This window comes from Lithobates pipiens, unplaced genomic scaffold (genome assembly GCF_037356315.1).
Source record: "Lithobates pipiens isolate NorthernLeopardFrog02 unplaced genomic scaffold, aLitPip1_a1.2 Scaffold_8, whole genome shotgun sequence".
NCBI lineage: Eukaryota > Metazoa > Chordata > Amphibia > Anura > Ranidae > Lithobates > Lithobates pipiens.
The window spans coordinates 464,698,346-464,715,213 of NW_027507903.1; the positions used below are offsets into that span (position 1 = coordinate 464,698,346).

At 44.6% G+C, this 16,868-nt stretch overlaps 1 protein-coding gene across 1 annotated transcript in view; it reads right to left on the reverse strand.

Moving 5' to 3' along the window:
• Positions 1-13,362: 13,362 nt before the first annotated feature.
• The window catches only part of LOC143962229 (sialic acid-binding Ig-like lectin 12), a 124,543-nt gene continuing 121,037 nt past the window's right edge, over positions 13,363-16,868 (reverse strand). The window contains exon 8 of the mRNA XM_077471560.1: positions 13,363-13,710. Coding sequence (XP_077327686.1) covers positions 13,656-13,710 — 55 coding nt within the window. The 3' untranslated portion in view covers positions 13,363-13,655. The remainder of the gene's footprint in view (positions 13,711-16,868) is intronic.

Here is a 16,868-nt window from a genome sequence, read left to right on the forward strand (position 1 = left end):
CGTACACACGGGCGGACTGTCTGGCCAACTTAGTCCGTCAGACAATCCGACGGACAGTCCGTCATAAGCCGCGTACACATGGGCGGACTGTCTGGCCAACTTAGTCCGTCAGACAATCCGACGGACAGTCCGTCATACTTTCGAATGAACGGACTTGACCACACACACCACTTTTTGAGCGGACTAATACGGCGTACTAAGTCCGCCATACTATCCGCCCTACTTTTGAAATGAACGGACTCGCCCACAAACGCGGAGGAAAGTCCGCTCATTTCGAGAGCGTCTCCCGGTAGGCGGGGCCCGCGAAGGAGACGTCGCAGGCCCCGCCGCCTGGTATGGACTTAAAGGGGAACCCTAACGCCGAAAAAAATCAGCGTGGGGGTCCCCCCCAAGTCCACAACAGACCCTTGTCCGAGCACGCTACCCGGCCGGCCAGGAAAGGGGGCGAGGGAGCGCCCCCCCCTCCTGAGCTGTACCAGGCCGCGTGCCCTAAACATGGGGGGGTGCCTTGGGGAAGGGGGGGCCGCGGGGCCCCCCACCCCAAAGCACCTTGTCCCCATGTTGATGAGGACAAGGGCCTCTTCCCGACAACCCTGGCCGTTGGTTGTCGGGGTCTGCGGGCGGGGGGGCTTATCGGAATCCGGGAGCCCCCTTTAATACCGGCCCCCCACCCTATGTGAATGAGTATGGGGTACAATGTACCCCTACCCATTCACCTGTAAAATAAAAGTACCAAAAAAAACACAACACACGAGATAAAATATTTTATTGCACAGCTCCGGGGGTCTTCCGTCTTCGGGGGTCTTCTCGCCGGACTCCTCCGCTATCTTCTTGTAGCTCTTTTGCTAGCGGAGGAGTCCGGCTTTCTTCCTCGCCGCCGGCCTCTTCTCCCGACTTCGGGGGTCTTGTCCCCCTCTTCGGTTCTTCTGCCGGGCCACCGCGCCTTCTTATAGCTCTTTTACAGGCGGTGGCCCGGTCTTCTGTCGCCGCCGCCGCCACCGCCGCCTTCCGTTCTTCTTCTTCTTCTTCTTCTTCTTCTTCTTCTTCTCCAGGAGATGTTGCCTCGACGATCTCTCCGGCCGGAATGCCAGGGACGCACTGGGCGGCCACTTATATAGGGACAAGGGGCGGTGTCACATGGCTTTATGTCACATGGGTTGGTGTCACATGGTGACCCCGCCCCCTTATGATGTCATAGTCTCCATGTGACATCAACCCATGTGACCAACCCATGTGACATAAAGCCATGTGACACCGCCCCTTGTCCCTATATAAGTGGCCGTGCAGTGCGTCCCTGGCATTCCGGCCGGAGAGGCACCCCCCCATGTTGAGGGCACGCGGCCTGGTACGGCTCAGGAGGGGGGGCGCTCGCTCGCCCCCCCTTTCCTGGCCGGCCGGGTAGCGTGCTCGGACAAGGGTCTGTTGTGGACTTGGGGGGGCCCCCACGCCGATTTTTTTCGGCGTTGGGGTTCCCCTTTAAGTCCATACCAGGCGGCGGGGCCAGCAACGTCTCCTTCGCGGGGCCCGCCTACCTGGATACCCGCTCGAAATGAGCGGACTTTTCTCCGGGCGGGAAAAGTCCGCTCATTTCAAAAGTACGGCGGACTGGCATACACACGGGCGGATTGTCCGCCGAAATGCGAGTACGACGGACAGTATTTCGAACATTCCGAAATACTTAGTCCGCCGTACTGCACGCTGAAAAAGTCCGCTGAAGCCCACACACGAGCGGACTGTCCGCTGAAATGTGTTTTGGCGGACTAAGTAGGCCATACAGTCCGCCCGTGTGTACGCAGCATAAGTATGCCTATGCTTGCAGAGACCGTGTGTGAGGAAAGGAGAGTCAAATTGTGCAGGTTCGCAGAGTGCATTTACACATCATTTCTCCCAACTTTTTGAGATGGGAACGAGGGACACCTTTTAGCAAAAGTATATAGGCATAGGACACACCCTTCGCCCCATCCTCTTAACCACCGCAATACAGTGCACTTAGGCCGCGTACACACGGGCGGACTGTTCGCCCAACCTTGTCCGCTGAACAGTGTTTGGGCGGACAGTCCGCTCGTGTGTGGGCTTTCAGCGGACAGTTTCAGCGGACAGTTGGACGGACAAAGTCTTTCGGAAATTCCGAAAAACTGTCCGCTGAAACTGTGTTTGAGCGAACAGTCCGCCCGTGTGTGGGCCTGTCCGCTGTACTTTCGAAATGAGCGGACTGTTACCGCTCGGAAAGTCCGCCCATTTCGAGCGCGTGTACAGGTAGGCGGGGCCCGCGAAGGAGACTTCGCGGGCTCCGCCGCCTGGAATGGGCTTAAAGGGGAACCCCAACGCCGAAAAAAATCGGCGTGGGGGTTCCACCAAAGTCCACACCAGACCCTTGTCCGAGCACGCTACCCGGCCGGCCAGGAAAGGGGGGCGAGCGAGCGCGCCCCCCCTCCTGAGCCGTACCAGGCCGCGTGCCCTCAACATGGGGGGGTGCCTTGGGGAAGGGGGGGCCGCGCGGCCCCCCCACCCCAAAGCACCTTGTCCCCATGTTGATGAGGACAAGGGCCTCTTCCCGACAACCCTGGCCGTTGGTTGTCGGGGTCTGCGGGCGGGGGGCTTATCGGAATCCGGGAGCCCCCTTTAAGAAGGGGGCCCCGGATACCGGCCCCCCACCCTATGTGAATGAGTATGGGGTACAATGTACCCCTACCCATTCACCTGTGAAATAAAGTACAAAAAAAAACACAACACAGGGGAAAAAATATTTTATTGCACAGCTCCGGGGGTCTTCCGTCTTCGGGGGTCTTCTCGCCGGACTCCTCCGCTATGTGTGTGTAGCTCTTTTACTAGCGGAGGAGTCCGGCTTTCTTCCTCCCCGCCGCCGGCCTCTTCTCCCGACTTCGGGGGTCTTGTCCCCCTCTTCGGTTCTTCTGCCGGGCCACCGCGCCTTCTTGTAGCTCTTTTACAGGCGGTGGCCCGCTCTTCTGTCGCCGCTGCCTTCCGTTCTTCTGTCGCCGCCTTCGGTTCTTCTGCCGGGCCACCGCGCCTTCTTGTAGCTCTTTTACAGGCGGTGGCCCGGTCTTCTGTCGCCGCTGTCGCTGTCGCCGCCTTCCGTTCTTGTTCTTCTTCTTGTTCTTCTTCTTCTTCTCCAGGCGATGTTGACACGTCGCTCCCTCCGGCCGGAATGCCAGAGCCGCGCTGTGCGGTCACTTATATAGTGACAATGGGGCGGTGTCACATGGTATATGTCACATGGGTTGGTCACATGGTGACCCCGCCCCCTTACGATGTCATAGTCCCCATGTGACATCAACCCATGTGACCAACCCATGTGACATATACCATGTGACCCAGCCCCATTGTCACTATATAAGTGACCGCACAGGGCGGCTCTGGCATTCCGGCCGGAGGGAGCGACGGCCGGGTAGCGTGCTCGGACAAGGGTCTGGTGTGGACTTTGGGGGAACCCCCACGCCGATTTTTTTCGGCGTTGGGGTTCCCCTTTAAGCCCATTCCAGGCGGCGGAGCCCGCGAAGTCTCCTTCGCGGGCCCCGCCTACCTGTACACGCGCTCGAAATGGGCGGCTTTGCCTCCGCCTTACGTGGGCGAGTCCGTTCATTTCAAAAGTTGAGCGGACTGTTTGGCAAACAGTTCGTTGAAACAGTCCGCTCGTGTGTGGGCAAGTCCGCTCATGCAAATTTTGAGCGGACTGTTTGCCGAAACTGTTTGACGAACAAGGTTGGGCAAACAGTCCGCGCGTGTGTACGCGGCCTCACACCCCCTTCCTGACTCTCACAGTTTTAATGACAATTACTCAGTCATGCAACACTGTATCCATATGAAACTTGCGTCCTTTTTTCCACGCAAATAGAGCTTTCTTTTGGTGGTATTTAATCACTAGTGAGTTTTTTATTTTTTGTGCTATAAATAAAATAAAAGTAAATTTTGTGAAAAAAAATGCCTTTTTCTTTGTTTCTGTCATAAATTTTTGCTAATTAGTAATTTTTCTTCATAAATTTTGGCCAAAATTTATACTGCTACATATCTTTGGTAAAAATAACCCACATTAGTGTATATTATTTGGTCTTTGTGAAAGTTATAGAGTCTACAAACTATGGTGCCATTAACTGAAATACCTTCCTCCGCCCCCCTCCTCTTTATACCTTTTAACCTAGATCCCCCTTTCTATACTTTCTTACTTTCTCTTATTAGGTCCATAACTCAACTGTTTAATAAACGTTACGGTTAAAAAGGGAAGGGGAGAAAAAAGGGATCTCCCAGATTTTTGGCAGGAGACACATTTCCACTGTATCGCTGTGAGTTTTCTGCACTAAGAAAGGAGAAAGACAAATGTCAGAAAATCCTAACTGATGAAATATACGACATCATACATACATGTTTGTAACTTACCATGTTTTGAGGGATGCGCCCTTCCTATACGAATAAGATACTGTAACCATCTTTGTTGTCATATTTTGTGTGGACCTAATCTACCCCTGTTACTGATAAAAACAAATAAAAAGATATTTGCAAAAAAAAAAAAAGCAAAGAGCTCTTAAGACCTTTGCAATCTTATTGTTGCAAAACATACTGATGGATTTCTAAACTTCTGAATGTTTCAGTGAGCACTGTTGGGGTTATAATCTGCAAGTGTAAAAAACATATTTAATACACACAAAGGGCAGGGGAGAAAGGGAAGAAGGAAAACTGGGGATTTTTATGCGGTGCTAGATATGACAATGGATCTGATAACAATGTACTAAAAATTCATAGAAAAATATTTATTGATATACATTAAAAAACATGACAACATCACATACGATGTGTGAGATTATAAAAAAAAATAAAAAATACACAATGTTACTCAGCGGATGAAATCCCAAAGATACTGGTTGACAGGCTGACAGCACTTATTCCCAACATGTTTCGCAGATTGCTTCGTCAGGGGAATTATGCAACTAACAACAGACAATAATAATAATTAATATATGAACAAAAAATGACATTCACTAAATTAGTAATACATCACTAATAATTTCAAATCAAAAAATAGTGACCTCACAATTAGAAAACCTTGTAAGGTAACAAGCTTAAAGAGGTGTGATCTAATGGGATGGCGCTTACCCACTGTTTGCCAGAAAGACCGCTTGCCGTAAGAAGACAACATGGATGTAAAACAGGGTCTACACCTGACCTAATCAAATCACCAACCGCCTCACCCTAAAGGAGGACATAGATGGGGGTAAGTGCAGTGCTGAGGTAAAGGGGAAAAAATGATGAAGGGTAATTATATGGGGAAAACAATGAAATAGGTATATGAGATGAGTAGAACGAAGAAAACATACTTTTACCATAAACCAGTCACAATCAGATGCTCCTTGTAAGATTTCTGACAGAGGAATGAAAAGAATTATCAGAAGAGTTGTCGAAGAGCCAAGGACCACATGTGGAGAGCTTCAGAAAGACCTGTAGTTAGCAGGTACAATTGTTTCAAAGAAACCAATAAGTAATGCCCTCAACCGCCATGGCCTGTATGCATGCTCCTCGTGCAAGACTCTATTGCTTAAGAAAAAGCATGTTGAAGCTCATTTAAAGTTTGCTGCACAACATTTAGACAAGCCTGTGAAATACTGGGAGAATATAGTCACACATGAGCATTGCATGCGACTAGTTTCTCCATACAGGAGGCGTCTTGAAGCTGTGATTACCAACAAAGGATTGTGTACGAAGTATTGAATACATTTCAGTTAGCGTGTTCAAGGAACTTTTTTTTTTTTTTTGTATGCATGGATTGCATGGGTTGTTATCGACATGTGGTGAAAAACTCATGTCAATAGCACCTTTCGAAATATATTTACCTAGAACAATTGTGGCTTGTTCAATATTTTTTAGAAAAGGTTTTATTCTAGAAAAACAAAATATACAGGTAATCCAGTGAGCTATTATAACTCTATAAAATAACATTATACATACAGTAATGCATTAGGAAGAGTTTGTGTTGCACTGCATCATAACAGAATGAAATAAGTTGATTATGGTTGTGTTGCACTGCACCATAACAGAATGAAATAAGTTAATTATACATTACGCTGTACATATAGTATAAGACCTATATATATATATATATATATATATATATATATATTCAGACAGTGTAGGTCGAAGAATAAGCACAGACCGTACATGTACCTCTAAGGCCCCTAAATGTAATGCTCATCTATCAGGGCCACGCAGTAATCTCATCATGACTAGTTTTTTAGTGCTCAGCCCCCGGGTGCCAAGCCAAGGTGCACATCGTTTTTCAAATGCTTTCATCCTGCCCATATGTTGATATATACCTTTCCATGAGAAGAGTATTTCCCATATTATTCACCCATGTTTTGACAGAGGGTGAGGTAGTAGATTTCCAGCAGGGGAATCATCTTCCTAGCCTGGAACGGAGCTCTGGTGAAAGCTACTCTCGTCATCTCCTCTGGGATCTCCAAACAGACAGAAAATTGGACTTAAAGGAACAATAGTTTGGAAGACCATGTTGAGTGTGGAAAGAACCTCGTTCTGTGAAGTTTTGTGCATCTCCAGAGGAGATGAACGAGATCCCCAGGCATTCTTCCGCATTTGCCACACAATGGATCAGGAAGCCTACCCATTTTTTTAGATTTTACAGGGGTATAGTACACTCTAAGCAAGATGTATAATTGAAACACTTTCTGGGATTCATTGAGGGAGCTTATAGTAACTGACTGGAAAGCTTCCTCCCATTGGTCACCAGTCAGTGAGCCCAGGTCTGCCTCCCACTGGGACATTGCTTTCATAGGATAGCCTTTTAAGAATTCCGTTAGGAGCAAATTATAGCATTGGGAAATATAGCCTTTAGTTTCAGTGGTGGATTGAAGCAGGTGGAAGATGGGTGTGTGTGACGGTGATTACACCCAGTCCATTGCAACTCCCTGGGCCCTAACAGCGTGGTGCAATTGTAAGTAGTAGAAGAACATTGTGGTGGGCAGTGCAAACTTACGCTGGAGATCCAGGAAAGTCAATAACTTCCCATTTTGAAAAATTTAAGATAAATGTGTCATTCCTAGAGCTCGCCACCTGAGTCCCTGATGAAGTTTGGCCAGCTCACAATACATTTCGCCTTATTCCACACCTTTTGAATAAGCATATAAGTGGGCATGTGCTTGTTGGATTTCTGGAACAATTAAGCCTCCAGACCCTCTGGGATGGAATCTGCATTAGTGCTTACAAGCAAGAGGTGGGCAGAAGGTCCATCAGGTGCAGGGAACATGGAGTTAGGTACTGTAATATAGTAGCCTTATAATAAAGCCAAGGATTAGGAAGCACCAGGCTACCATCATCCTTAGGATGCTGTAACTGTTTCAGCTTTATACTAGGAGTGTGGGCATTCTAAAGCAAGCTTTTGAACAGTGAGTTAACCACTCTAAATGTTTTTAACAGGGTGAAAACTGGGGAGTTATGAAGAACATATAAAAATTGGGGCATGATTATCATGTTAATTAAATTGGTTTTCCCTGCCAGGAACATTTTAAGTTTGTTCCAAATAATAATCTTGTTCCTAAAGCGGGTCAATAATGGGTATATATTGAGTTTGCAGTAGTCTGTAAGTGCAGGGGAAATTTGAATGCCCAAATAATTAAAGGAAGATACTACCGGGACAGAGCAGGAACTAGGCGCCTGCTGACCTGGTGTGTCGTCCAGTAACATCAAAGCAGATTTGGTCAAATTAATAGTAAGAACTAAAGTACTTCCCAAAGTTTGTATAGGGATGCAGAAACATCCCCTAAAAAAAGCAGCATGTCATCTGCATACAACATGATCTTTTCATGCATCTCTTCATACCTAAACCCAGACATCTGTAGACTATTACGGATCTGAACTTCCAAAGGCTCAATTCCAATAGCAAAGAGCAAGAGGGACAGGGGACAACCCTGTCTAGTCCCCCTGCCCAACGCGAAGGCGGGTGACATTCTGTCTGATACTCTTATTATCGCTAGGGGTGAATTATAGAGTAAACGGACCCAGGCTATAAAACGAGTGCCAAATCCAAATTTAGATAGTACTGCCCACAATTATTGCCAGCTAACACTGTCAAATGCTGTTGTTGGCATCAAGAGAGAGAAAGGCCCTCTGGCCAGTATTGTCTGCAGGTGTTTGCATATTTAAGAAAAGCTGTCTGAGGTTGGTGGCAGTGGACTTTTGCGCCAGAAACCCTGCTTGGTCAGAACTGATAATGGATAGAATAAACATATTCAATCTTAAGGCCAATACCTTGGCTAGGATTTTTCATCACTTTGGAATAGGGATATGGATCTATACGAACCGGGATCCAAAGAATCCTTCCCCAGCTTAAGCAGTAGCACTACATTGCCCTGGACATGGATGCAGGTAAATAGCCTAAATTGACAGAAGCATTAAAGATCTCTAATAATCTGGGTAAAACTGTATCCCCATATGTAGTATATACCTACACGGGGATACCATGAATGAATGAATGAATAACTTATATACCCTGTTTCCCCCGAAAATAAGACCTAGCGTGATTGTTGGTGATGACTGCAATATAAGCCCTACCCCCAAATAAGCCCTAGTTAAAGTCCTTGTAGGTCTTATTTTCAGGGTAGGGCTTATTTTTGGGGAAACAGGGCAGGGCTTATTTTGGGGGTAGGGCTTATATTGCAGCAATCAGCGACAATCACGCTAGGTCTTATTTTAGGGGAAACAGGGTAGCACTACATATGCAAACTAAATCACCTCAAGGGCCTTTAGCCACCAGTGTCCATCTGGGTCTTCAGAAGAGATGGGTCTTGAGCTTCTTCCTGAAGGCCAGATGGCCATCATCCCCAGGGGCCTTACACGTGGGGAAGGAACAGGCCACCTTCTATAATTCCTCTACTGTGAGTGGTGCATCCAAAGCCAGACGAGCCGAGTGTGACAAAGTGGGTAGAAGTATATCTTGAAGATAGTTAGCCAGCATTTCAGTAGAGTAAGTATCTCGGGAGCTATATAGATCCACATAAAATGAGGCCAGCTCAGTAACAATTTGCTCAGAGTCATTCACCACTCGAACCGTGGAGGAGCGGATAGCTCCAATGGCAGGAGAAGACTATTGGGACCCGGCAATTTTTGCTAGCAGGCGACCTGTTTTCTCCCCTCCTCATAAAATGCATTTTTTGTAAAAAAGCATTTCCGCTCTGCAGCGGAGGATCTCAACCGATCCAGGAAATCCTGTACAATATGCAAATTTTCCCAATGTGTTCTTATATAAATCAACCAATATGATAAATATTAAAGTGCAATGTGCAGATATTGTTCATATAGTGTCCTTATGAAAATCAATCAATGGTGAAAAAATCATGCCAATCCACTATAAGCATAGTGAATAAACAATCTCTCCACAATTATCCACACGTATATGTGTTTCTCAAACTCTTTGTCCTCCCTCCACCTGTTGTGCCCTCACCTTATAGGCCTGAAAACAAGCCTGTGTGTATTATACTTGTATAACACACACAGGGAGATGTCCAGAGGAAGTCATAAAGAGTGACAAAACTAGTAGGAGGGACCTGAGAGGCTGACGAACGTGGAACCAGGAAGCACCATTCTGAGTGGAACAGAGGCAAGGAGTACTGACGCCGGGGCTGCAGAGTTGGTTGAGAGGTGACATATTCGTCTTAGCACTGGTGTTACAAGTATAATACACACAGGCTTCTTTTAAGTTTTAAAATGTGAGTGCACATTTGTTGTTTTTTTTTTTCTTATATTCAAAAAGGTCATAATTATAAAAAACTATTGCCAGATCTGATTGCTTTGCATGTGGTTGATGTGATTGGAGTTCACGAGCAGCAGCAAGGAGGTTTAACCCTTTGATTGACCAATGTGACTGGAGTTGCCGGGACCCGAGAGCCGAGGAACGGGTCGGCCTACGGCGGCCGACATCGCGGGCGCCCTGGACAGGTAAGTGCTTATTAAGGCTGGGTTCACACTGCTGCGGCTACGAGAACCGGATGTGATTCCCACCTCACTGCAGTGCAAATCACATCCGATCTCTGTGCGATGCGAGTTCAGCCATACAGATAGTATGGCTGAATTCACATCGCACCCACCCCAAACTCGCACAGGACCCTTTTTTTGGTCCGCAGCAGAATCGGATCACATGGGTGTTCACACCATGCGATCCGATTCCTGTCCGAGTTTGCAGATCGCACTGCGATATGCGAACTGATCTGGGGGTGTCATTAACATTTCACTGACACTCCCAGCAGTTCGCATAGGGCAGTGTGAACTGCCGCCGGGAGGCATGCGATGCGGGAACCTGCCGCGGATTCGCGGCGTTCCCGCATCGCTGCAGTGTGAACCCAGCCTAAAAGTCAGCAGCTACAGTGTTTGCAGCTGCTGACTTTTAATTTTTTTTTTTTTTTAAACCGGCCCTCCTCTTTAAGTATTCTTGGCATTTTCTTTATCTTTCACTACTTTTAATAAATGTTATATTTATAAGTATTTGTGTGATCTCTCTTTGCACATATTGATTTAAAACCTTAAAAGAACTTAAACTATCACGTGACCATGATACAACAACCCTACAACAACCAACGTCCTACAGACTAAATAATAAACACTGATTTGGGTTATTTTCAAAGAAGAAGAAAGATTATTTGCAAAATTTTGTAACAGAAACAAAAAAAACTTTTTTTTTATTCAAACTTTTGTATTTTTGTTTTATTTATATAGCAAGAAAATTTAAAAAAATCAGCCAGATTGGTCCAATCAAATCGGGCGATCAGATTGGTACAATCAAATTAGAGCAATGAGATTTCTCTATTCAAATCGATTGCTTAAAAATGGCCCAGAGTAGGATATACAGTGGTGTGAAAAAGTGTTTGCCCCCTTCCTCATTTCCTGTTCCTTTGCATGTTTGTCACACTTAAGTGTTTCGGAACATCAAACCAATTTAAACAATAGTCAAGGACAACACAAGTAAACACAAAATGCAATTTGTAAATTGGGCTGCTAAGGGTGGCCCAACCAGTTATTAGGTTTAGGGGGCAATCACTTTTTCACACAGGGCCATGATGGTTTGGATTTTTTTTCACCTTTAATAATAAACACCTTCATTTACAAATTGCATTTTGTGTTTACTTGTGTTGTCCTTGACTATTGTTTAAATTGGTTTGATGTTCTGAAACACTTAAGTGTGACAAACATGCAAAGGAACAGGAAATGAGGAAGGGGGCAAACACTTTTTCACACCACTGTAGGTGGACAGATTGAGGCAGACAGTTCTAAAGAAAGAGAGAAGTTCTGGAGAAGTCCTGGAGGGTAATATTTTACCAAACATTTCTCAGACACCTGCCTAACCATCTGACCTCTGGACCATGTCTGGTCAATAAGAGTGGTCCAATCAAATCGGCCGAACAGATTACCCCAGCCAAATCGGCCAATCAGATTGGTCAAATCAAACTGGCCAATCAGACTGGTGCAATGAAATTGGCCGATCAGATTGATCTGACAAAACATTCCTTGGCTTTATTATAACATTTTAACAAAAAGTTTTTTTTTGGTGTATGTAAAATACCTGTTTTGTAGATATTAATGAAACATTACCTCTGAAAGTGTGTATTATTCCTGATGCTTCCATTCCCACTTATGTTTTAAAACTTTTCTTTGTTTTGGATGTAGTATAGAGGGATTAGAACATCTGCCAGATTTTTAACGCTGTCTGCATACCTGTCAGGGAGATTCACCCTCTCCATTTGTCATGTTTAACGTCATCACCAAGAGTGGAAGCAAAAGAAAACAGGTTTAGGGTTGTCCCCAGAACTTGAATAGCGGGGAAATTGTCCTATGGGGACAATAGTTTTGGTGACTACAAGGGATTTCCTAATTTTGGAGGGATTTACTCTCACTTGCTGTTATGGCTATAGGGCAGGAAATGAAAGAAAATCTCCCCAATGGGAGACAGATGGCAAAAGATCCACCTTAACTCACTGCAGTTAAGAAATATTTGGTGTTACATAAACTGTAGAAAGATTTGCTTCTAATGAGTATAGGAACATGAAAATGCGTGCTGTGGGGGAAAGTGGGTGTGGCTTCAATTACGCTAAATATTGAGCATGACTTAAATGGGGTGCGATTAAATAGCGCCTGAGATGACTTACATAGAATGTAGAATGTGGTAATGTTAAATAGGAAAATGTACAGTGGAGAATGAGGGAGCATGGAGATGACTGTGTGTGTTCAGGATGGAGGTGACAGTTTTAAGGTGTGCGTGTGTAGGTTGGAGATGATAGTATGAAAGTGACTGTGTGTATGTGTGTGTGTGTGTGCAGGATGGAGATGACAGGACAGAGGTGTGTGTGTGTGCAGGATGGAGATGACAGGATGGAGGTAGGTGCAGGGCTCAAGTCCTGCGGGATCGCATGGGAACGGAGTTCCTGTACTTTTTCCACAACAGGAACTCAGTTCCCGTTAGTAGCTGACACAGCTCGCAATAGTAAGTGCTGCACACCTGACCATTCAGGAATTGCCAGTAGTACAATAGTAGTACAATACCTGGCAAAGTTTAATGCAGGAGGGATGTTTATGTGGAAATATGTGAAGGGTTGGAATAGCAGTGAGTGTGTGTTGGAGCCCTGCAGAGTTTGCAGCCCCCCAAGCTAACATACATCTCCTAAGCAGGAACACATCACTATCTCCCTAAGCATTCTGTCCAGATAATGTGCAGTTGATTTATGACCTTTCTGTTTAACCCTGTGTTATTCAAACTCTGTTCAATGAAAAGTGTAAACTCACCATATAAACACTCTATATACTGTACAAAATAAAATTCCCCAATAAAGATCAGAACATGATGTTCACATTTGCATGGAAGCACAATTGAATGAATGCTGATTATTCAGAGAATTACCGTATTTATGTTTATTGAGGATTTTTTTTTTTTAATATACTAACAGTTAAGCTTCATACACACAATACGAAAATTGGATGAAAAATACCACTTTTGAAGCATGGTATTGAAGTACGTATGAGCGTATCATTTTTATTTTTTTGGTGGGGGAGTGGATCTTGGGTGGAAGTTCCCACACTTTTTTCCCCTGGACTTGACCCCTGGGTAGGTGTGTGCGTGTGTGCAGGATGGAGATGACAGGATGTAGGCGGGTGTGTGTGCAGGATGGAGATGACAGGATATAGTTAGGTGTGTGTGTGTGTAGGATTATACAATTCCTCTATTCTCTTTCAAACACTTTATGCACTTGAACATACCTTGAACATACCTCCTGAGACCCAGTCTGGGAGGACAGTATGGCAGCTAGCCGACTTGTCAGACTCCACATGCAGCTTTAACTCAGCAAGAAGATTCAGAGCAAAATTTATTGTCATTTATTAAAGGCTTGTCAGGTTACAAAGATGTTTTGAGCATTTAATGAAGGCGAACATGCATCATGGAACAATATGCTTTCTAACTGTATGATAGAAGCTTTTTACTCCATAAGGACACAAACTAAAGTAGCTAGAGTGCATAGGCAAGTAGGGAATGGCAACTAAGCTCTGGTTTACCTAATGCATGAAAAGAATACGAATCAGTGGAATGCACCAAGGCACAAAACATAGTAATAAACAATAAAGCTGGCTTTTGGTGGCAGTACATCCATAATTTTTCAAGGTTCTCCTCCACCAGTTTCTGAAGCAGCAAGTTTTGCCATCGATACAGCACTGCAGAAGGAAAGGGACACACTAAGTAATACATACAATATATACTTTCACCACAATTACTTTCAATTACATTTTAACACTTTTAACAGTTTTCATAGTTAAGGAGTAATTATATTCTTATTCAATTTAGCTATACAGATATGCAAACATACATTATCATCTTACAGTGTCCAAACAAAGTTTTTTTAATTTAGATTTGGACTGAGTGGGGAAGAGGGAAAGCCCTTGTTTTTTTTTTGTTTTTTTTGTTTTTTTCTGCTGTCTTGGGCTTTGTTAGAGATATTTACCCTCATTTACTGTTCCAGTGGCTACTAGTTTAACCAGACATGAAGTGGGAGAAAATCTCCAAAAGTAACACAAGTAAAAATAAAAATGCTTTTTCTAGGAGCCAAGGGGAAGGCTCACGATTTTTTTTTTGTTTACAAACGTTTTTATTGAAGTTGAACATGAATATTCCGGAATGTACAAGCGATGCAAGAACATTCATTATAGGTACAAATGAAAAAGTATCTACAAACATGTACATCACTTATGATTATGCACCAGATGATTGAGTGAACAGTCCATCTGAGAAGTATGGGAGAAATTAAGGTCCATAGACAGACCACATTAAAATAACTTTGAAAGTAACTGAGGAAGAAGATAAAAATAATAAAAGAACCAAAACTCTTGATGTGCACGCAAAATACAGTACCAGTACACTCTACATCCATACAAATTATCGTATCTATTTGCAGAGTCATAAGACAGTCTGGGTCGACCACCTCTATCTTGTGTATGTTTAATAATTACAGTGCTCTGTACCACCGAGGTGGTAACTATGAGGAACTAGGGGTCCTCAAGCCCTGAGCTAAGCAGGTGGGCCGTCCACGCATTCCATTTACGGTCAAATATAGGCATGGAGTCCAGGAGAGTATGATGGATTCTTTCCATTAGTCTAATGGACTCCATACGGAGGAGCACCTGTGACCACGGTACCGAGAGGCCCCTCCAGTTCAGCGCAATTGCCCATTGAATGGCACTGAAGAGGGTATGGATCAATTTCTGTTGTGGGGGGAATGCACATTTGATGCGTAAGAGTATCTGAGATTCCGGTTATCTTAGTGATTAGGTTAGATGTTTTAGCCCATATATGTTTTAAAAGCTTACAGCTCCAAAAGTTGTGTAGGAGTGTGCCCCTGTCCCGACATCCTCTAAAGCATGTGTCGGGAACCAAAGAAAACATCCTGTGTAGACGGTCTGAGGTGTAATACCACCCAGTGTGGAGCTTGAGGACCGTTTCCTTAATGGATATGGAGTATGTACATTTGTGCATGTTGTCAACCATATCTTGCCAGTCTTCCACTGGGAATTCCTCAGCCACCTCCGCCCCCCAGCCCAACATTGCAGTAGATTTGGGGGTTGTGTTGTGATCATTAAGATACCTGTATAGGGTTGAGATGGTACCCCTCTCCCTGGACGCCTCCCCGCACATACTTTCAAACAGTGTTTTTGTGTTTTCTATTGTTGCAGAGAATTTAGCAAGATAGAAGTGCCTTATCTGAAGAAATTGATAGAAAGCAGATCTATCCAAGTTGGAAGGCTCCTGATTTTTATTACTGTCTGTGTCCCTGCCTCAGACTTTCCAGTTTCCTGTCTGGTGTCACCATTATAGAAAGTGAAGGTTAATCTCTCTAATCTACCCTGGATAGCAGTCAAAACCCAGCAGGCCTTTAGTCCTTCACCCACTATTTTCAAAATGTAAAAGAAAATTTTGTCTGACCACGGTACTCACGAGGAGCATGTCCATTGTATAAGCTTCCCTTGCCCGGTATAAGCCGTTTACTACTTTTAAAGGAGCTTTTATTATAAGATGTCCAAGCTGAACAAGGATTTCTAAAGGATCTTATGCTATGAGGAGACCTATAGTGCATAGTATATCTGTCTAAAAAGAAATAATTTACAGAAAATATCATAAATAAATAAATTAATAGACCAAGAGAGCAATTGATGTGTAAACAACAAAGTATCACTCGTGCCGTGATATAAAGCCAGTGATCAAACAAATAAAGTGCCGATGTGCATATAATATTGCTTATAGCAAATAGACATCAATAAATAAAACAATAATGTTATTATCCAAAGTGACCGATATAATAGTCCAGTAGTGGGTAAGGCAGTGAGGGTGTCACAAAAACGATGAAGCTGTAAAGTGGAATTGTGCATTCACAGTGCAATAATCTCTCCACTCCAGTGATATCCACATGCTCACTAGGTACACCAGGTAATTATATTTGGGAAAAGTCCTTTATTTAAAAAAAACAAAAATAAAAACTGTCCCGCAATGTCCATTCATCTTCAATCACAGCGCCCGATGGACCGGGAAAAAATAAAACAAAAAGCATAACAACTCCGCCTCCATGGGAGGCTCCTGTTGACTGAAGCCTCTTCGCGATGACAGCTGTTATATAGCTGAGGGCAGGGCCACATGGTGATGTAAACGGGTGACCCCGCCTTCCTCTGACATCCCGTGGCATCAGAGGGGGCGGGGTCACCAGTTTACATCACCAGGTGGCCGCCTTCAGTTATATATATATATAACAGCTGTCATTGCTTCAGTCAGTGGGAGCCTCCCATGGAGGCGTAGTTGTTGCGTTTTTATCTCTGGTCCGTCGGATGCTGTGATTGAAGATGAATGTAAAACGGGGGACAGGTTTTTTTTTTTTTTTTAATAAAGGACCTGTCCCAAATTGTCTACTGTAATTTTTACCATTTTGACACTTTTTTTGGTGAATGGGTAAGCATACAATGTACCCGATAGCCATTCACATAGGGGGGCTGGGATCTGGGGTTCCCCTTGTTAAAGGGGGCTTCCAGATTCCGATAAGCTCCCCGCCTGCAGACCCCCACAACCATCGGGCAAGGGTTGCAGGGATGAGGCCTTTGTCCCCATCAACATGGGGACAAGGTGTTTTGGGGGGGACCCCAAAATACCCTCCCCATGTTGAGGGCAATATTTCATTTTTATTGTTTCACTTTAAGCATTATTAAAATCACTGCTCCTGAAAAAAACGGCCCGATTTTAAAACTTTTTTTTTGCATTGATACATGTCCTCTGGGGCAGGACCCAGGTCCCCATGATGTTTTTTTCAATGATTTTTATCTATATTGCCGGGATC